Genomic DNA, 22,436 nt, shown 5'->3' on the forward strand with positions numbered 1-22,436 from the left:
ACTAAAACTAAAACACCACGGTAAAATTTGTGAACATGCAGAGTACTTTAAGAATTCTAAACATAACTATCTATGAAAGAACATTTCTACATTAAGTCACCTATGTTCTAAAGCAAATTCCCAGATATACAAGTAGTTGTATATTTTCATCCCACTTGTATCTTCGTCTATTCCTGGGTTGATACCAGACTGTTTTCTTAACAGCTTTAAAGCATTTTAAAATACATAGCATGGCTACACAATTTTTCTTATTTTTGCTATCTGTGCTTATTTTTCTCTTCTAAATAAGTTTGGTGGCTGGCTTAATTCCATTAAAACAAAACAACTGAGATTTCAAATGTAAATACATTGATTCTATAGCATAAATAGGAAAGATCTGACATCTTTACAATATTGAATCTTCTGACTAAGGAATACAGTAGGCATTTTCACTTATGGATATTCCCTCCCCCATCAAAGTTTCTATCATTATTTTTAAGACCTTTCTCCATAGATATTATTTTTCACATCTCCTGGTTATTCCTATATGTTTGAAGGATTTTGTTGTTATTGTGAATTGTATTTTTTCTGCCATTGTATTTATTAATTGGTTATTGACAGTGTATAGGAAACCTTTCTTTCCTTGGTTGTTTTAGCACATGGGTCCTTTAGCCATTTTACTAAGCGCTCAGCAGTTCTAACAGGTGTTTTGTTTTGAGTTTTTAGAGACTGGGTTATAGATGTGAGCCACCTCACCTGGCTACTCTAACAGGTTTTAATGGAATTCACTGGTGTAGCTTTTAAGTTTTTTTTTTTTTTCAAGAGATTTTTTTTTTTTTTTTTAGTACCCCAAAGGCATTATTTTTTATTTTTGAGATGAGGTGGCACTCTATCACCCAAGCTGGAGTGCAGTACAATCATAGCCCACTGCAATCTTGAATGCTTGGACTTAAAGGATCCTCCGGCTTCAGCCTCCCAAGTAGCTAAGGCATGCACCACCACACTCAGCTAATTTTATTTTTTATTTTTGAAGAGATGGGGGGAAGTCTAGATATGTTGCTCAGGCTGGTCTCCAACTCCTGGCCTCAAGCAATCCTCCTGCTGCTATAATCCCTCTCAAAGCACTGGGATTATAGTAGTGAGCCACCATACCCAGTCCCAAAAGTCATTTTTAACCTTTTAATGTTTCCATATAGGACCATTTCCTCAAATATAGTGTCACTGAAATACAAACAGGTTTTATTATTCCCCCTCAAAGCCATTCATCAGTGACTGTAACATACACTCTGGGATATCAAAAATAAGAGTCTATTATTTAATACAGATGGATTGACTGAATCCTGCATAAAGGACGCAGTAAGAACTATGATTTCTCAAAGTCCCCTTTGGCCTTATGATTTTGTGCTATAATCTCACGTGTCTACTTCCAAAGTCAAAATAGTTTTCTTAAGCTCTACACATTATGAACGACTAGTATTTAACACATGTTCAGGAGCTTAATAATGTCTACTTTTACAACTTGTTCAGTGGCAAAATAAGGAGTCTTTAATGTATGCTGATCCTCTATTTTGCCATTAAACAATGTATCATTCATTTCCTTTGGATATATACCCAGTAATGGGATTGCTGGATCATATGTAGTTCTGTCCTTAATTTTCTGAAGAACTTCCATACTGTTTTCCATAATGACTGTACTCGTCTACACTTCCACCAACAGTATATAAGAGTTCCCCTTTCTCCACATCCTCACCAGCATGTGTCTTTTACATAATAGCCATTCTAAAGTGAGGTGGTATCTCACTGTGGTTTCATTTGCATTTCCCTGATGATTAGTGATGTTGAGCATATTTTCATATATCTGTTGGACATTTGTATGCTTTTTTTTTTAAGAGTACCTAAGATTACAGGTGTGAGCCACTGCACCAGGTTCTTGCATGTTTTCTTTTAAGCAATGTCTATTCAGGTCTTTTGCCCATTTTTTTTACTGTACCATTTGCTTTTTTTGCTATTTTCTTATATATAGTCTGGATATTAACCCCTTGTCATGCAAGTACTTTCTTCCATTTTGTAGGCTGTCTCTTCACCCCTTAGCTGTGCAAAAGCTTTTTAGTTTGATATAATCCCATTTGTCAATTTTTGCTTTTGTTGCCTATGCTTTTGGGTATGTATCCAAAGGAAATAAAATCAGTGTGTCAAAGAGAAGCACTCCCATGCTTGCTGCAACACTATTCACAATAGCCAAGATATGTAATCAACCTAAATGCCCGTGTATAGATGAATGGGCAAAGAAAATGTGATGTATATATGCAATGGAATATTATTCAACCATAAAACAAAACAATATCCTGTCATTTGTGGCAAATTGGATGAACCTCAAGGACATTACGTTAAGCAAAATAAGCCAGGCCTAAAAAGACAAACACAACCATAATCTCACTCCTATGGAATTTAAAAAGTTGAATTCAGGCCAGGCATGGTGGCAAATGCCTGTAGTCCCAGCTAGTTGGGAGACTGAGGCAGGAGGATCACTTGAGCCCAGGAGTCTGAGGTTGCTGTGAACTATGATGATGCCACTGTACTCTATTTGAAGCAACAAAGTGAAACCATTATCTCAAGGAAAAAATAAATAAAGGTTGAGTTCACAGAAGTAGGGAACAGAAAAGTGGTCACCTGAGGCTGGGAAAGATATTGCTGGGGAGAGGACCAGGAGAGGTTGGTCAGTGGGTACAAAGTTACAGTTAGTAAGAAAGAATAAGTTCTAATGTTCTATTACACAGTAGGATGACTACAAATAACAATGTAGTGCATATTTTAAGATAGCTAAAAGAAAAGATTTTGAATGTTATCACCACAAAGAAATGATAAATGTTCACGATGGATGTGGTAATTACCCTGATTTAATCATTATGTAATGGATACGCACATTGAAACATCACATTGTACCCTATAAATATGTACATTATCAATTATGAATAAAAAAATTAATTTAAAAATGATTATATTATTCAAAGGTAGTTAGGTGTCCTATTAGCTGCTAAAATGTAAATCTTTCCTGTGTGCTCACATGTGCATCCTAGAAAGAGTTATTAATTCACATAACATAAAACTCACCATATTAACCATTTTAAAGTCACCAATACAGTGTCATGTAATACAATCACAATACTGTACAGCCATCACGACTATCTAGGTCCATAGTTATTATTTCATAACTGCAACCTGTATTTTCAACTGAGTCTCTTGGTTTTTTAAGTAGGTAATCAAACTGTTGGACAATGAGTTTTATCTCTTCTTTCCAACATTTATACATGTTTGTTCTTTCCTGCTTGGTAATACATACTAAGATAATGTTGAACAGCTGCAGTGATAGTACAGTGTTCATTTTCCCCAAAGATTTAATTTTGCAATATTTTTCATCTAGACAAAAGTCATAAGAATAGTACAATAGCACTTATATACTGGTCACCAGGATTCACCAAAGAGCAATAGTTTGCCACACCTGCCTCTTCATGTAGATACCATATTGATATACATGTGAATCATCTGATTCTACACTGCAGACATCATACCACTTCACCCTAAAACCCTAAATGTATACCTCCTGAACATTCCCCTACATAACTATAATTATCAACACTGAAGAAATTTAATATCGATACAGTATTATCTACTATATAATCCATATTCAAATTTCCTAAATTTCTCAAATGTCCTTTACAGTTTCTCTCCTAAAGCCAGGACCCAACCCAAACCAAGGCTCACACGTTGCATTTATGTTGGACACTTTTCCTGAGTTTCCTTATAAAAAGAAGTTTGCTCGTTTATTTATATTTTTTTAAGAGACAGGGTCTTGCTCTCTCACCCAGGCTGGAGTGCAGTGGCCTCATGATAGCTCACTACAGCCTCAAATTCCTGGGCTAAAGCAATCCTCCTGCCTCGGCCTCATGAGTAGCTTCTGGGTATATAGTCGTGCACCACGACACCCAGCTAATTTTTCTACTTTTTTGTAAAGACGGGGGTCTTGCTTTTGCTCAGGCTGGTCTTGAACTTGTTTGTGGCCTCAAGCAACTCTCCCGCCTCGGCCTCCCAGAGTGCTAGGATTCCAGAATTGACCAACTGCACCCAGCCAAATCTATATTCTTAATGACATGGATTATTCTTTCAGTTACTAAGAGAAGAAGAAGTGTTAATTTCCCACTTTGATTATGGAGGTCTATTCCTCCTCACAGGTTCTACTTTTGTTTTATGTATTTTGAGGCTGTTATTAACAGATATATATTTAGAACACTTCTTTGTATTCAATAAAATGTTTCATCATTAGCAATTCTCCCTCTTTATCTCAGCAATCCTGTCCACAAGAATTAAGATGATTGAAGCTCGGCTTCAGTTTCTGTGAAGGCAGATTTCTGGTTCATCCTTACTCCTAGGATAAAACTCTGCTGGTTCCAAATCTCAAAACAAGGGTACTTTTATCAAGACCCCTAACTCTCCAAGTAAGCTCTAAACTCCATTTTTATCCTCCCACGACCCCATGAGTTTCTGCAAAGCATTGCTAAGCGTCTCCACCACCACCTCTGAAACTGGCAAATGCCTCCAAACAAAAGTTCCTCTTTCTGGGCTTTCCTTATCTACCAGACCATGAGAACTCAATTCTTCATTCTACTGGTACCTCGGCTACTTACTCACCTTTGTCAAGCTTTTCTAACTGTTCTTAAAATGGAAAATTAGTCCAACCAACCTATGCATTATGTCTTTCATTCCTGAGGAATGTTCACTTGCTATTCTTATATATCGATAAAAGGTTCTACCACTGGTTGTAACCTGGCTATGCTTTATTCCTAACATTTTCAGAATGTAAATTATATTAAGTGACATTTTATAATGCTATCCTTGAGAAAGACATATAACTAAAATATTAAGTGATTACTTATTAAGTGGCAATAACATTACCATGATTAATAGTAATAATGATTAATATTAAGTGGTAAGATTAGGAAGCCTTTTCTTATTTGCTCTTAACTATTGTCAAATTTTTCGATAAGTAATATTACTTGTACCTTTTAAAAATTGAAAAAAAATTACCATAATTTAAAAATGGCTTCTATGTACCAGTAACAACAGGGGAAAGTACATAAAAAAGACTAAGAACTAAAAATCATGTGTTTGTTTGACTTTGAACCTAAAACTACTAGTAAGCAAAACTGAATCTTCTGATAGTATAAAAATTAACTAACAGCCAAGTAGGTTTTTCAGACATATTCAGTAGATGATAAGTGCGTGGGGGCCCCCACTACCACAAGAAGCTCCACTTTCACACTAAAGAATCCCACAATGGTTTTAAAACAGACATCCTCTCAAACTATCCCCAATTTTCTCATTTGCTATTATTTTGTATAAGGCCATATCAAATTATAAAATGTTAACTGTGAAACCTAGCTAGGATTTGAATTAATTTTCAAACTATGAAACCTTCCATAGAATGACATACTTAACTAAAAATAAATGGGAAAGTCAAAAATCTTGCTTAAACTTTCAAAATAAAACACTATCTCAATTATAACTGTTATCTTATAAAAAATAACTATTCAATCTCTATTCTTCAATGAGAACAGTTGAGAAAAGTCACCTTTTATCATAAAACTTTGCATCAAATCTAGAGACCACTAACATACAACCTGGATGAATACGCACATGAAAATGGAACCAACACCGTGGTTTTAACCAAATTCTAACTGGAGGCACCAACGTGCCTTAAAAAGGCCTTACAAATCATCTAACAATTTACTTCAACCTGACAAAATGTAATTTTCAAAAAATGATAGAACAGCACCATTTTCAGTACCTAGTGAATTAATAAACCTAAGGTGGTGATCATCAGTGGGTACACAGACACCAGCACACATTTTGTGTCTCCTGATGAAATAACTTAGCCTAAATGTGATCAATTCTCTAGATCAGCGATCCTGAAAGCACAGTCCATAGAAGAGCAGCATCTGAAAACTAGGTCTAAATGCAAATTCTCAGGCCATACCCCAGAGGTTTTGAATCAGAATCTTTGGGGGTGGTACCTAACAATCCATTTTAAGCAAGCCCTCCAGGTAATTCTCATGCACAGTAAAGAAAACTACTGCTCTGGATTCAACAATCAACCTAATAGAAATATAAAGGAATACGTTAAACTACTCCACAAGGATACAACTGGCAACATCCAAACAGGGAAAACTCTGCAGATAACCTAGTTCCTTCAACAAAGAAACTGCAAAATAATTTTTTTTAACTGCACAGGGAATGAAATTTATGTTTTAAGTTGTTTTTAATCTACATCAACCAACTGTAAGGTGCAGGCTTTGTTTTGTTTCTAATTCTAACAAACTAAATAAAATGCCATTTACAGGACAACTGGAAATTTGAACATCAACAAACAGTGTGATAACAGTGATGTAGTTGTTTTAAAAAGGAATCCTTATCTCTTTTAGATATTCATACTGAAATATTTGCAGAAGAAATAAAATGAACTCTCTAAGATTTGCTTTAGGTACCAGGAAAGATGGTTAAAAAAGAATTGGCCATTGACTGATAGGGACATAGGGGTTCATTATACTATTATGCCTACTTTGTTCAAAATTTTCCTCCATTTCCTGTGAAAATATTTTGGCAAATTTAATCAACTTATCAAAATCCACAGGACTTTTTTTCATTTTTTTTTTGCCACCGCCGCCACCCTCTCCCCTCTCAGAATCCACAAGTTTTAAAGTTGAACATTAATAATTAATCTATCACCAGTTTATAATTGACACCCAGTTCAACCATAAACCTCAAAGAATAAGCCTTCACATAAAGCTTTACTGTATTACAAATTTATTACATAACCCTTCCATGATATGTAAAAATATGATTGATTCTACTTTTTCTTGATTACCTAAACTTAAAATACATCATATAATTACTAAGCACCTTAATATTTCTCAATTCCAAAGAGAAAGTTTTAAAGGAACAGGCAATAATACATAAATGTGCCCAGTAAGGTAGAAGTTTACCTGTAAAGATGTGATTGATCCCGTGTGTCCTTGGAGCACAGCAACTGGGGCACAAGTTCTCAAGCACCACACTCTAATGATTTTATCACAGCTACCTGCAGCAATCATTGTATTCTCATAGTTTACTGCCATGTCTGAAATTTCTGCAGAATGACCTCTTAACGTAGATAAGAGGCGGCCATTATGTGTTGACCAAATCTTTACCAAACAGTCATCTGAACCCTAAGAAAAAATACACCCCAAATTAAGTGTTAGTATACCAAGTCTTTTAAATCATTTAAAAGATACCTTTTACATGCCATTCAAATTATCTAATAACTACTACTCTCTTTCCAATTATATTCCATAACTGTACAATAAATCATGAATCTTATAGTCAGAACACTTACAGAATAATAGTATTTTTCTTCAAAGCAAAAAAAATCTATATAAAGATACTGTCAAGTTATCATTTTTAAGGGTTAGACCACATTGTAAATACTATCTTCCCCAAAATTCTCTATCAAGTAATAAGTTCAACTAAAAGTTCATGGCTTGCCCATATTAATTAATGATACTTAAATGTTACTTTAGTTCATACCAAGCTACACAATTTGATGAGTGTTGGGACAGATCTATATTTCATAGGCTGAGAAAAAGGCTAAGTGGCAATCCCAAAAACAAGAAGAAAATGGTTGGAAAAGCACCCTCATTTTAAATAACCCATGAACAAAGTCTCAAATTTATAGTACTAGCCAGCACCCACTCATTCAACATTTGACTATCATCTGAATCTCACAACTGCAAAATGAAAATTAAACTTCTCACCCAATGTTTTTCCTTAAAATATTAAAATGGTAAATTAAATTACAAGTATTTCCCTATAGTTTTATAATAATTACTTGAACACTAAAAGGTTATTTTATAATTAATCCATTTTCCTGAATCAGTGATTAATCAGTATGAACATGAATCACCTGTACAGGTTTGGGTTTGTGGAGCTTTTTATCTTGGGGGGTTTGTAGTTAATACACATACTTAGATTAATTATAAATTAATCTAATTTAGTAAGTCTAAAATATGCTACAGAGAAAATAATAGGTATGTATATTTTTAAGCATCCTTAAGAACCACTACATAAGTCAATGTCTCTCAAAATAGCACACACTCCTATCTAGAGCTGAACCATCTGGAATATATTAAAAATACAAATTCATGGGTCCCACACCAGACCTACTGAGTCAAAATCCCTGAGGATGGGAAACAGAATCTACATGTTTTTGAAGATTTCCTAGATGATTCTAAAGCACACTAAAGTGCTCCAGATAACATCAAATTGAATTTAAAATGTTAACTCACTGTAAAGATTCTATGTCCTGTCCTATCAAATGCTACGCAGTAAACAGCAGACAGATGTCCGAGAATCCTTCTGTGCATTTTTATATGCTGATACATAGTTCCTGGAAATGCTGTGCTAAAAGTGGAACACCCTGTGAGTTGCCTTCCTCGATGTATCTCCACTAGGAAATAAAAACAATAAAAATGGTTAAGGGGGAGCCAATATGTAAAAAGTTAAGAAACACTCCAATACAATTTCTAGAGGGTCACAGAAATCTATGTTCAAGAAACCCTAAGGACACAAGTTTCTTCTCAAATCTACTCTACTATATTCACTAATACTGGCTTCTTACCACAATAAGATTGTTTTTTATTAATTTATTTTTAGTAATTATTTTTCTAAAAAAACTTTGAAATTTGATACTTATTTACTACTGAAACAGTAACACTACCAGTATTTCCTTTTAAATTTTGATACAGCATCTATAAAGTTTGTCAAAAAATGAAAAGAATGGTTTTGGGTATCTCAAAGGCCAACCTCACTTACCAAGATTTGGTGGGGAACCATAATTCACTGGCATTTCAGGTGGTCTTCCTCTATGAAGAGCAGCAAAGGCAGAGCCCTTCCAAACTGTGTGCCTGCAGTCTTTAAAATGAATTTTAGATACACATAAAATCTTGAAAGTTAACCCCAAGAAAGATTTTATAGAATACTTACGTATATTGTAATAAACTGTTTATTCAAAGTTTTACCAACTAATATACTTTAACAGAAAAGCCCTGGAGGTTTATTAGACTATTTCCGAAGGAAAAAAATTTTAAGACATCTCAGATACAGCAGCAACAACAACTAACATTTGTGTAGCACTTTACAATTCACAAAGTGCTTTCAACATACATTATTCTCATTAAATCCTCACAACAACCCTGTGAGGTAGGTATTTTTGCCAATTTACAAGTGAGGTAACTGAGGCTCAAAGATTCCTGGACCTTTAAAGAGATCCACAGCAAATGACTGGTAAAGATGGACTATAATATCAGATTTTTCAACTCAAGTCCCATTTAATGCCAAATGAGTCTTTATTTTTCAATGTAGAATTATACCATACAATGTTAAAGATAAAAGGTCTCACTACTGATCCAATTTTTCAAAAATGGAAACTTTTATGAGGAAAAATTTAATCTGATTTATATTAAAATCATCGACATAAATAATTTTAACTTGTTTGACTTTAAAATTAATTTGACCAATACTGCCATGACTTTAGTTCCCTTAGGAAGTACTGGCAAATTAAAATCAAATAACTTTCCCTTTGTTTTAGGATCAGCAATAATCCTTTACAGAAAAGCACATATGTAGGATCTGAGTCTGAACATTACTTCTAAAGTCCCATCCCCTCCTTGACCTACCCAGCAAATACACTAAGAAAAAACTGTCTGCCCTCCTGTACAGAAGATATCAGCAGAACACAGGCTATGGGCAGTTGTGCTGCGCTAGAAATTAGCTTCTTCATAACTGAAAGAGAAGGGGGGGAAGGCATCATACTAAACCTTTACTGAGCCTCGGGTGCCCCAAACTAACAGGCATATTGCATTTTACATGAATGGATTCATTACCACTATCATGACCAAAGAGCAGTTACAAGGCATCCTCTTGTGGCACTAGTACAAAACAAATAGAGAAATATGGCCCCTACCCTAGAACAGCTTGCTGAAATCTCTTCTAAGGTCTGCCAGTTCTAAAGCAGTGCTCATCACAAAACAACGACACTGAGCTTGACACAAGAAAACAAAAGAAAACAGGCTACCCAAGTAACTACTATATAACCACCTAAAATAGAATTACAAAATGAATAGGGACACAGAAGGAGGAAGAATATCAACAGTTTCCTGATTAAAGCCAGTGTGGCATGGCTGTAGAGCACTAAGAAACAACTAAAGCTGACAAATCAGTCTGGCATGGACCAAAAGGGAGAATTGTTCTTTCTCAATTAAGCTTTATACTGGTGGTGCATCTAAGAGGTAGCATCACATCAGCAATAGCTCATAACAAAAAATAATCAGGGGATGAACTTGACGTACGCTCAGGATCAGAAAAACCAACAATCTTGCCCATTAGCAGTTTAGCCACAAGTATACATAGATCATATCACATACATATACTTAGTCTAAGTCATTTATACCAAGCTAACAGAAAATAGCAATTCCAAACATTTTGCTAGCACATAACTTTGCAAAAAAATTAAATTAGTTAATAAAAGTACCATGCAATTTTACATTTTGGTGCTTGTTTTCAAGCTGCTACCAAATTTAGAAAATCAATTCCCTTTATAACAAAGGGCTTTCAGAATCTAAATATCAAATGAAATACTTCTAGCATTTAAAGAGTTTATTAGACACATACAATTACATTCAATGAAGTTATGAGTGAGCTACAAAATGGAAAATTAGGAACTCACATTGATAAAACCTCAAACACATCTCAGAATAAATTCGAGCTTTTTAGCTTAACATCTATATCTTTATCAATTTTTTAAATGCAGGACCCATTAAACATTTATGTAATAAAATTCAATGTTCTATGCTAAATGAAGAGAATTTTATAGTCCACAGCATGATTATAGTTACATATCACCTTTCTTCCACAATGCTTACATTACTTCACAAGTATAATAATTATTAAGCTATTAATACAAAGCAGAACACTTCTTCAAATTAAGGTACCTTTTGCTGTACGTAGCAAAGACTGCCTTCCTGCACCAAGTAAAGAAGTGACTCTTGAAATACTGGGTGGAATTTCTTTATCCAACATAGGACCGATGCGCTGGCAGATTTGCAACAGATGATCAGGAGCCACATGCTTATTGGACAATACCTGGTTGGAGAGCAAGTTTTAATAACAACACTGTTTACAATAATGTCAAAAAAAGTAAATACTTAGGGATAAATCTGACAAATTGTGGCATACACACTGCAAACTATAAAACATGCTAAAAAATTTCAAAAGACTTAAAAGTAACAGTACGTTGATCTATAGATTCAAACCCATACCAATTAAATCTCCAGCAGGAATTTTTGTAGAAATTGATAATCCTATTCTAAAATTTATATCCAAATGACCTAGAAAAGCCAAAGCAGTTTTCAAAAAGAATAAAGTTGCAAGGCTAACAATATCTGATTTCAAGAACTATTATGAAGCTATAGTTCACTTTGTAAGTGGGCTGCAAAAAAATTAAATAAAGCCATTGTAATCAAAACAGCATGGTATTGGTATAAAGACAAAGAAATCAATGAAACAAAGTGTCCAGAAGCAGACCTACACACACACAAGACAAATGATTTTTGACAAAGGTGAAAAGGCAGTTTAGCGAAGAAAAGATAATCTTTTCAACAAATGGTTCTGGATCAACTGGATATCCACTTGCCAATTATAAAAAAAAAAATAAACTTTGATCCATACCTCCCATCATAAACAAAAATTATCTCAAGATGAATCACACATAACCCAAAACCATAAAACTCCTTAAACAAAACATTGGAGAAAATCTTTATGACCTGGGGTTAGGGAAAAATTTCTAATATGAATCCACAAAAGAACTGATAAACTCGACTTCATCAAAACTAAAAACTTCTGTTTTTCAAAAGGCACTGTTAAGAGAATTAAAAGACAGCTTCAGACTGAGAGAAAATATTTGCAAAACATGTATATGATGAACGACTTGTATCCAGATTATGTAAGAACTCTCAAAACTCGACAATAAAAACCTAATTTTTCAAATGGGCACAAGATTGGAACACTTCAAAGAAGATAATACAGATGGCAAAAAAAAAAATCAAAAGATCAAGATTAGTAATTATTGAAATACTAAATAAAACCGTAATGAGATTCCATTATATACCTATTAGAATGGCTAAAATTTAAAAAACTGATCAGACCAAGGTTGGAAGAATTTGGAGAAACTGATGACAGGAATGCAAAACAGTACCACCACTTCGGGAAAAAGGTCAGTTTCTTAAGTTACCCATATACCCTCCATATAATTCAGTTATTCCACTCCTAGGTATTTATCCATGAAAAATTATACCACACGTCCGTATAAAGGTTTGTACATGAACGTTCTTAGCAACTTTCTTTTCAAAATAGCCCGAAAGTGAATAGAACCCAAATGTCCATTAACAGGTTAATGACATTACAGTACATTTATACAATGTAATACTATTCAGCAATAACGAAATGAACTATTGGTAACATGCAACAACACAAATGAATCTTAAAATATTACGCTGAAAGAAGGCAGAAAAAGAGAATACACTATATGGTTTCACCTATATTAAACTCTAGAAAATGCAAACTAATAGTCACAGAGAGCAGGTAAAAGGTTGAGGGGATTATGGGCAAAAGCAGGAGGAATTACAAAGTGGCAAGAGGAAACTTTTGGGGGAATGACAGACATGTTCACTATCTTCATTGTGGTGATGGGTTCACAGGTATAAGATGTCAACATTTATCAACACTTTAAATATGTACATTTTATTGTACTTCAATTATACCTCAACAGGCCAGGCGCAGTGGCTCACACCTGTAATCCTACTGTCTCTACTAAAAATAGAAAGAAATTATCTGGACAACTAAAAATATACATAGAAAAAATTAACCGGGCATGGTGGCACATGCCTGTAGTCCCAGCTACTTGGGAGGCTGAGGCAGAAGGATTGCTTAGGCCCAGGAGTTTGAAGTTGCTGTGAGCTAGGCTGATGCCACTTTGTCTCAAAAAAAAAAAAAAAAAAAACAATTATACCTCAACAAATCACAAAAATGCAACAGGTACTCCATAAATTAAGTTCATGAATATGCACAACATTACCTGCTGTGAATGTATCTGCTATAAACTTTATGCTGCAAACCCAGGGCACCTCAAACATAATGTTACCAGCATTTGAGGAATGACAAACTAGCACATGCAGGGCATACAATAATTGCTATGGGCTGGATATCTGACCTCTCCAAATTTCATACTGAAATACGATCCCCAGTGTTGAAGGTGGAGCCCAATGGGAGGTGTTTGGGCCACAGAGACTGATCCCTCATGAATGGCCTGGTCCAATCCTCAACATAATGAGTTCCTGTGTTCTACTAGCTCCTACAAGAGCTGGTTGTTAAAAAAAAAAAAACCCACACTGCTCTCCTCATCTCTTACTACAACTCTCCCGACATGATCTCTGTACATGCTGGCTCTGCTTTGCCTTCCGCCCTGAGTGGAAGCAGCCTGAAGCTCTCACCAAAATCAGATGCTGGCGCCATCCTTCTTATACAACCTTACAGAACCCTGAGCCAAATAAACCTCTTTTCTTATAGATTACCCTGCCTCGGGTATTCCTTTATAGCAACACAAACTTACCTTCTGAACCTATTTAGTAAAAAAGAAAAAAATATATAGAGCAACACAAACTAAGCCCGTATCCCTGGCTCCCATCTGCTAATGCCAGTAGTACTCCCCAAGGCACTGTGATACCAACAGTGCCCCACATTTTCAAACTCCCTAAGAAACACTGCTCCAAAGAAACTCTGAAACATAATCATAGACCTCACTGTCTTCTCTTATAATAATGAATCCAAATGTAAAATAAGCCTAGATCCAATATAAAGATTTGGTTCGTAAGTTCTGGTGACAGAAAAGGCTAGATAAAATACCTTCAACTTTTCAATCTGACCTAAGTGTCCCACCTCTGGTAGACATTCCAACACAAAACTTAAAAGATAAATCAAAACTGAGGACAGCTGGGCCCAGTGGTGCATGCCTGTAGTCCCAAGCTACTTGGGAGGCTGAGGAAGGACGATCACTTGAGCCCGGGAGTTTGAATGTAGCCCAGGCAACACAGCAAGATTCCGCCTCTAAAAGATACTGAAAGTAGTCCTCAAAAATTTCTTAGTATTTTGGGTTTGTTTTTTTTTTTTTAGGTAGGGTCTTGCTTTGTCACCCAGGCTACAGTGCACTGGCATCATCATACTTCACTGCAACCTCAAATTCCTGGGCTAATTTTTCTCTTTTTTGTAGAGACCAGGTCTTGCTCTTGCTCTCTGCTCTAGAACTTCTAGGCGCAAGCGATCCCCCTGCCTCAGCCTCTCAAAGTGCTAGAATTATAGGCATGAGCCACCGCAGCCAACCCAAATTTCTTAATATTAATTAGCACTCTGTGCTTTAAAGCATCAATATGCAAAAGCCTAAAAACTTTTGTAGATAATCAGCTCAGCATAGTCAGTATTGGAAGGGAGAGGGGGATGGGAGAAACCAGGAAAAGTAATTCCAACATACCAAGAAAAATCATAACACCTAAGGACTTGTCAGTAATACAAATCTGAAAGCAAAAACCATCACTAAATTAATTACACTAATTGACCTAAACAATTTATCCAAAATGTTTAATATTTAAATAAAACAAATTACATAGCACTCTGGGAGGCCGAGGCAGGTGGACTGTTTGAGCTCAGGAGTTCGAAACCAGCCTGAGCAAGAGCGAGATCCTGGCTCTACTAAAAAATAAAAAGAAATTAGCTGGACAACTAAAAATATATATATAAAAAAAAAATTAGCTGGGCATGGTGGCGCATGCCTATAGTTCCAGCTACTTGGGAGGCTGAGGCAGGAAGATCGCTTGAGCCCAGGAGTTTGAGGTTGCTGTGAGCTAGGCTGCCGCCACGGCACTCTAGCCAGGGTGACAGAGCGGGACTCTGCCTCAAAAAAAAAAAAAAAAGGCTGTTCTTTTAAATATTTTTTATTAAATTTTTCAAAAATTAAAAAAAAAAAGCAAATTACAGAAATGGCAAGATGGCTTCTATAAGGAGAAAATCACTTTTCTATAACCTAATAGATTTCATTAAGACTTCTACTATTCAGGTGCATCAAGAACTCCCAGTTAATATAATTGATTTTAAGTTCTGAGGTTATACAAGAGGCCTATCTGGCAACAGAGACTTGTTTTTGAAGATCAGATATAAAAGGTTTGGATGAAAAGAATTCTAGATAGAAAAAACAGAATCCTAGAGGAAATAAATCAGCTACCCTTAGGATGAAAGATCAGTCTTCAGTCTCACTGTGAAAATTAAATAGTAATAGGATTAACTGCACCTGGGGAACACAAAGTTGTAAAAGAGGTTTTTGTTTTAAATGGGTAAATAAGTAGCCTTACTATTTAAAAAAAGGCTCAATCTAAGAATTCAAATAACATTGTATCTGACAGTGCACCCAAGTTCCAAGTCTTGGCCTATAATCTTCTATCATAACCTGGTTCCTTAATCCTGTAGAGTACTCAAGATGGTAATATTGTTCTCCCCTTGGTTTGGGGAGTTAATTCACAACCCAAGAAGGCTGACAAATAAGCAAAAATAAAGAAAGTATGAGTAACCCTCACACAGTTATACTTATTCTGATACAGTAACAAGTTTTGTAATTACTGAGTTTTTATGTTTGACAGAGTAAAAACACTACAAAATAAATTTGAAATATTATAAGAATTAAGTCCTTAGATCATGTTTAGATTTGTCTAAGTTTACCCTGTTAAAGTGATTAATAACATACTTGTAAATGTAGTATAAAATACCAATGGCAATTTGATTACATGGTACTACATATTTTAAGATTAAAATTTTTAGTTACTAATTAAACATTAATCAAACAATACCAAATATACTTGTTTCCATAAACATTACTAGATTTATAAATAAGACTTGTAATTGAAGGTTTAAGAAAACTACTTACAACTCTAATAAGCCAAATGCTGACTTCAATATAAACGTTTAAGCATTTGTGTGAGGCTACTCCTCACACAAAAGGCCTACTCAAACAAAACTTAATGACAATGAGCTCCCTAATAATATACTACAATATAAGGATCTTCTGATTTTTTCCCCTGGTTAACAAAGAGCCTGGCCTACAAAAATGTTATCACGTTATTTAATTACTAATTTTTTTTTGAGACCAGAGTCTCACTCTGCCGCCCTGGGTAGAGTAGTGACATCATCATAGCTCACTGCAATCTCAAACCCCTGGGATCAAGTGATCCTCCTGCCTCAGGCTCCCAGCTAATTCTTCTATTTTTCGTAGAGACAAGTCTCAAGTCTCGCTCTTGCTCAGGCTGGTCTCAAACTCCTGAGCTCAAGCAATCCTGCCTCAGCCTCCCAGAGTGCTAGGATTACAGGTGGGAGCCACAGCACCCAACTTAATTATTGTCTCTTAATCTCTTTCCCCTTTTAAATAAGCCCCTCCTTTATAAACCTAGTCCTTCCCAATTCTCGTGCCCAATTCCATAGTTCTATTTCCTTCTTCCTCTTTCTTCCCAATCTATACACACAAAGATTACAATTAACTTCTATGGATTCAAAGGCCCACTATTGCAGGGTTAGGTATTAAGAGATAACTAGTCTCAATTCTTCTAAGAAGCCAAAGTACCAAAAATACTTCTGGCCCCAAATACAGATTGGAATAAGAGCACGATCACAAGTCTAAGATACGTTGTAGCTTTGTAAATGCCAATGTTAAAATCATCTGAAAAGCTTTTTAAAAATACTGATGTCAGTCCCACCACAAAGAGTCTGATTTATCTGGTTTGGGGCATGCTTCAGACATCCAGATTTCATAAGGTTCCCCAGATGATTCTAATCTAAGGATGAGCATCACTAAGAAAGAAGAATAAATTAACATGAGGAAACAGACAAATCCAGAATGTGGAAAATTCTACAGGACAAATGACTCAGTCTTCAGTAAATCAATGGTACAGAAACAAAACAACTATTCAAGCTAAGAAGAGATTTAAGGGCCGGCGCAGTGGCTCACGCCTGTAATCCTAGCCCTCTGGAAGGCCGAGGCGGGTGGATCGCTCGAGGTCAGGAGTTTGAGACCAGCCTGAGCAAGACCCCATCTCTACTAAAAATAGAAATAAAAATTACCTGGACAACTTAAAATATATATAGAAAAAATTAGCCGGGCATGGTGGCACAGCCAGGCTGAGGCAGTAGGATCGCTTAAGCCCAGGAGTTTGAGGTTGCTGTGAGCTAGGCTGACGCCACAGCACTCACTCTAGCCCGGGCAACAAAGTGAGACTCTGTCTCAAAAAAAAAAAAGAGAGATTTACGACATAATCTATGCGATGTGTGGACCCTGAAGACCAACTCAAACTAAATGTAAATTCAAGGAACAAAAAGCAAGTATGAATAGGGATTCTGTGATACTAGAACTTGGTAGAAACAGGAGTCATTTTTTTAGAGCTGCATGCTGAAGAATTTAGTGATGAAACGCAATGTCTAGAATTTGCATTAAAATATTCCAGTACATTAACCAGTAAAATAAATCGCTATCTGAAATTTCTTAAAAACAATAGGGGAAGGGGGAGAATGCAACATTCTTTGATAATTACTGAGGAAGGAGGCTGGAAAATGGGTATCCAGTGGGTAGATCATTATGCTATTATTCTGTTTGAAGATTTCCATTGATAGTTTTTTTAAAAAAAGAAAAAAGAAAAAAATTACATACCTCAAACAGAAATCAAAGTAAATATAGCAAATTCGTAACAAACTCAAAATGCAAATTTGTTGACAGTATATAGGGTTTCATTATATTACATACACTTTGTACATTTGGAATACTTATTAAAATATTAAAGAAAAAAGATGACTTTGGAGGTCTAGAAGCTACATGTATTATTACCCTTAACAAAAGAATAATTCTCCTCTACATAGGCTTATTGTCAACCATTAAGTGCTGGGCTAGAAAGAAGAAGGTAAAGTAGGAAGAAGATACCCACCGGACAGAACAAATCAGGCAAAGAAAGATGATATATCACAGCCAAATCAAAGTCACATATCAAAGAAGTCAAGTGATTTCAAACAGAGTATTTTTAAGTAGAGATTTAAGCAATTCTCCTAACAAAAGCCAAAAAACAGGCCAGGGCGGTGGCTCACATCTGTAATCCTAGAACTTTGGGATGCCTTAGAACTTTGGGAGGCTGAGATGGGAGAATCATGTGAGGTCAGGAGCCTGAGGTTGCAGTGAGCTATGATCACTAAACTACATTCCAGCCGGGGCAACAGAGTGAGACCCTGTCTCCAAAACAACACAAAAATGTCAAAATACCAAACTCAAGAAAACAAACTCTGCCTTCATCAAAATTTTTAGAATTCATTGTTCTAAAAATATTTACTTTTTTCTTAGGGACAAGGTCTCCCTCTGTCACCCAGGCTGAAGTGCAGTGGCGTGATCATAGCTCACCACAGGCTAGAACTCCTGGGCTGAAGCCTTAAGCAATCCTCCTGCCTTGCCTCCCAAGTAGCTGTGACTACCGGTACACACCACTATATCTGGCTAATTTTTCTATTTTTGTAATGAGAGGATGTCCCTATGTTGCCCAGGCTGGTCTCCAACTCCTGGCCTCAAGCAGTACTTCTACCTCAGCCTCCCAAAGTCCTGGGATTACAGGTGTGACCCACCACGCCTGGCCCGAAAATATTCACTCTCAAGTGTTTACTTCAAACTCTAATAGGGCAAATATTAAGATTATTTATTATTTTCACTAGGCTTTAAGTGTTAACACTTAACTGTTGACACAGATGACAAATCCCTTGGTTTACACTTTTTTTGTTTAATTCAAGAATGGTAATAATATTCTACTACCTTCTGTTTACACTTCCTAGAACCTTGGCAAGAGATCATTCAGAAGCTTTTTTCTTTTCCAGTTGTTTTCCTTATACAAGATGCTAAATATGGCCTGGCAACTAAAGGAAATCTTTGTCCTGATAAACAAATTGGTGAAAATATTTTCCTGAAAAACGTCTTATTCCAGTAAAGACAAAAGAATCCTTACAACTTATGTAATTGTGGATAAAACCGAATTATATATTGTGAGAGCAACTAAACAGGTTCACAAAGTAAAAGAGAAGTGAAATCCACGTTAACAGTGCTCAAAAAAACAGACCTGCCTATTTAAAGTCTATATTAACTTATGTACACCACGATAAAACTCCTCAAAATAAATCAACTTTCTAAGACTTTCGACAAATTTTGTACGGTACAGAGCAGCAAAAGCATTCAAATGGCATGATCACAACGCAGCAAGATTTTCATTACGTAGCTGAGGAAAAACGAAAAAAATAAAAGCTAAACGCAGAAACATTTCTCCACCTTCAGAAACCAATAGTTCTATTCCTAGGGAACAAGTGGCGAAAGAACGGGGCGGGGCAAAGAGAGGCGACCAATCAGAGCTCGGGTTACATAGCTGGCCATGGGGAAAGAGGCGATGAGACCGCCCCGCGGAATGGCCGGCCGGCGCTCGCCACACACCCCATAGGCGGCCGCACCTGGAGACCCACCCCGCCGCGGGACCTCCGCGCGCGGAGCCCCCACCCCGCCCCGCGCCGCCTGTTTCCTGCCAAAACAAACCCAGTCGCCTCAAAAACAAAACAAACCCCCCTGGGGGGAGGCCGCTGTCCCCGCGCCCCTCCCCGGGCGCGGCTCACGCCCTCCGGCCGCCGGGCAGGCATCCCCGCGCGGGGTCGGGGCCGGGGGCGGGCGCTCGAGGATGCGGCAGGAAACGTGTCCAATGCTCACCAATTCCTCGTAGCTCCTGTTGTGCTCGTTGCCCTCCCAGTCCAACCTCTTCGGCAACAGCTGGAAAGACACGAAAGGCACACGAGTGACCACCGCTGCGGCGTGGGGGTGGGGGGCGCGGGCGAGCATCCCTCCGGGCAAGGTCGGGGGGGACGCGAGGGCGCGCGGGGACAGACCTGGTACTGCTCCAGCTCCTGCACCAGCACCTGCAGTCGAGAGACGCGCGGTCAGCGGAGGGTCGGGCTCTGGGCGCGCCCGCGGCGTCCCCGCCCTCCACCCCAGACCCCCGGCGGAGGGGAACGCGAGGCCGCCGCGGCCGCCCCGGGACCGCACTCACCTGGGCCGCTCTCCGACACGGGCCCGCCGATAGGTACCGGGCGATGAGGAAGTACAACTCTGCGGGAAGACGGGGAGTCGGGTCAAGACCGGGTGCGGAGGGGACGGGCCGGGGCGCCGGCGACCCCGGGGGCGCCGGGGCGGCGGTGGCGCGGCCACGCGTCTTACCCGACTCGATGAGGGGCACCGGGCGTCGCGCTGACGAGGGCTCCGCCATGGCCGGGCGCGGGGCGGGAGCAGGGAGCGGGCGAGCGAAGCGTGTAGGCCGCGCCGAGGCCTGACCGGTCCGGCGTCCCCTCTCCTCAGGCGCGCGCCGCCGCCGCCATGCCGTGCGCGCCGCCAGGTCCCGACGCCTCCGCGGGGAGGGAGTAGTCCTTCCGCGGGAGAGGGAAAGTAGTCCCTCCGCGGAGGGGCGTGGAGACAGGACGCCCAGCGCAACGGGGGGACCGACGGTCGCGCCCAGCTCGGAAAAGCGAGCTTCTCCCCACTCTTCTCTGTCTCCTGGCGTATAATGTGGCGGCTGGGCAAAGGCCTGGGCCCGGGGCTGCGGCGGCGAGTGGGGGAGGGGAGCGCGCGTGGCCCACGATTCCTGCGCGCGGTGAGGCGGCCCCAGCCTTTGTGAGGCGGCGGCGCGGCGACGGAGGGGGGTGGTCACCCGGCCGCGACGAGGGACCGCAGGGGCCACGGGACGCGCGGCGAGCCCGGGTAGCGAGGCCGCCCGCTCCAGGCCGCTGGGAAGGGACACTTGACGGACGGTCATCTGGGGTCAGTGTGTTTGCTGCCCACGAAAGATCACTCGCTTCGAGGACGCGAAAACCTCAAAGCCGAGGATCTGCTCGCCGCGCGGCTTGCAGACAGGAACGTCCCCGGATCGGCTCTCCCGGCCCGGGCGGGGAATGCGGGCGGCGCGGGGCCCCTCCGAGCCGGGGGTCGCCAGCACGGACCCTCTGTGGCTTGGAGCTGGTAGCAAACGTTACTGAGACTCCGCGTCGCTGAAGAAGAGTGAATAAATGAGACGGAGCCGCAGTCCTCAGAACCCAACAGTCTCGTAGAGGGAAGAAGTTAGATAAAACGCGGCCGTCCGGGAGGGCAGTCCGGAGCTGGCGATGCCCAGCCGGGTTCGTGGAGGGATGGTTAGGAAAAGGGGCAGTGCGGGCAGGCAGCAGGCCCTTCCCAGGAAGAGAAGCAGGTAACTTGGAACCACGTGTAATTAGGATTCTCGTGGAAGACAGTAGGATTTCAAGTTAGAAGGATAGACACGGGCAAAAAAATCCCCTTAATTGCCTGGCTAGGCTTCTGACCTAACTCGATTCATTCCCTCAGCACATCCCGTGTGTCCTGTTCTGAGCCCTAAAGTACAGCAGTGAGCAAAGCAAATACCCTGCCCTCATGGGGTGCACGTTGACAGTCTAATTCCTAATCATAGTAGTAACCTCCGCGGCATATAGAGGTTAAATGTACTGGTTCATGTAAGACTCTGGGGCAAGACTCACAGCCTGGACTTTGTCCAGGCTCCACTATCTGTTACATGTGTGACCTTGAGAAAGTCACTTAACCTCTGGGTCTCAATTTTTGTCACCTATAAACTGTACTAGTATTTGTGCCCACAGCCAGGGCAGTGTAGTGAGACCCCATCTCTACCAAAAATTTCCAAATTAGCCCTGCATGGCGGTGCGTGCTTGTAGTCCCAACCACTTGGGAGGCAGAGGCAGGAGGATCCCTTGAACCCAAGAGTACAAGCCTGTTGTGAACTATGATGAAGCCACTGCAGTCTAGCCCTTTTTGAGAAGGGGATCCCGTCTCAAAAAAAAAAAAAATTGTGCCCACATCATAGGGTTGTAAGGATTTAATGAGCTAGTATTTGTTCCTACCATATAGTAAGCACCATATATGAGCTGGCTCTTAATTATACCAAATAGCAAAAGCTCACTGGGCTACAGTAAGTTTGTTTTTACATTTAATTAAGCAAACACTATGAAGTGATGACGATAAAAAGATGGAATAAGCCACAGGTTTGCCATCAAAGGCTTAAGTGTTTTCTAGGGGAAACAGATGTAAGCAAATAATGACAGGATTTAGGGGAGAGAAAAAAGGGAGATCAACTTGCCTGTGGAAGGGGGAAATGTTAGAGAAGTTTGGATTAACCCAGACTACAGTGTGTGGAAAGGGA

The 22,436-nt window shown here is 39.1% G+C and overlaps 1 protein-coding gene across 1 annotated transcript in view; it reads right to left on the minus strand.

Annotated features, from left to right (window-relative positions):
* The window catches only part of BRWD1 (bromodomain and WD repeat domain containing 1), a 111,782-nt gene extending 91,174 nt beyond the window's left edge, over window positions 1-20,608 (minus strand). Inside the window, exons 1-8 of the mRNA XM_045540682.1 lie at window positions 20,435-20,608; window positions 20,268-20,326; window positions 20,107-20,136; window positions 19,931-19,990; window positions 11,058-11,208; window positions 8,881-8,979; window positions 8,355-8,515; window positions 7,017-7,238 (exon numbers count right to left, since the gene is read on the minus strand). Coding sequence (XP_045396638.1) covers window positions 7,017-7,238; window positions 8,355-8,515; window positions 8,881-8,979; window positions 11,058-11,208; window positions 19,931-19,990; window positions 20,107-20,136; window positions 20,268-20,326; window positions 20,435-20,483 — 831 coding nt within the window. The 5' untranslated portion in view covers window positions 20,484-20,608. The remainder of the gene's footprint in view (window positions 1-7,016; window positions 7,239-8,354; window positions 8,516-8,880; window positions 8,980-11,057; window positions 11,209-19,930; window positions 19,991-20,106; window positions 20,137-20,267; window positions 20,327-20,434) is intronic.
* Window positions 20,609-22,436: the final 1,828 nt, after the last annotated feature.

The sequence above is a fragment of the Lemur catta genome, chromosome 1 (genome assembly GCF_020740605.2).
Source record: "Lemur catta isolate mLemCat1 chromosome 1, mLemCat1.pri, whole genome shotgun sequence".
Taxonomy (NCBI): Eukaryota; Metazoa; Chordata; class Mammalia; order Primates; family Lemuridae; genus Lemur; species Lemur catta.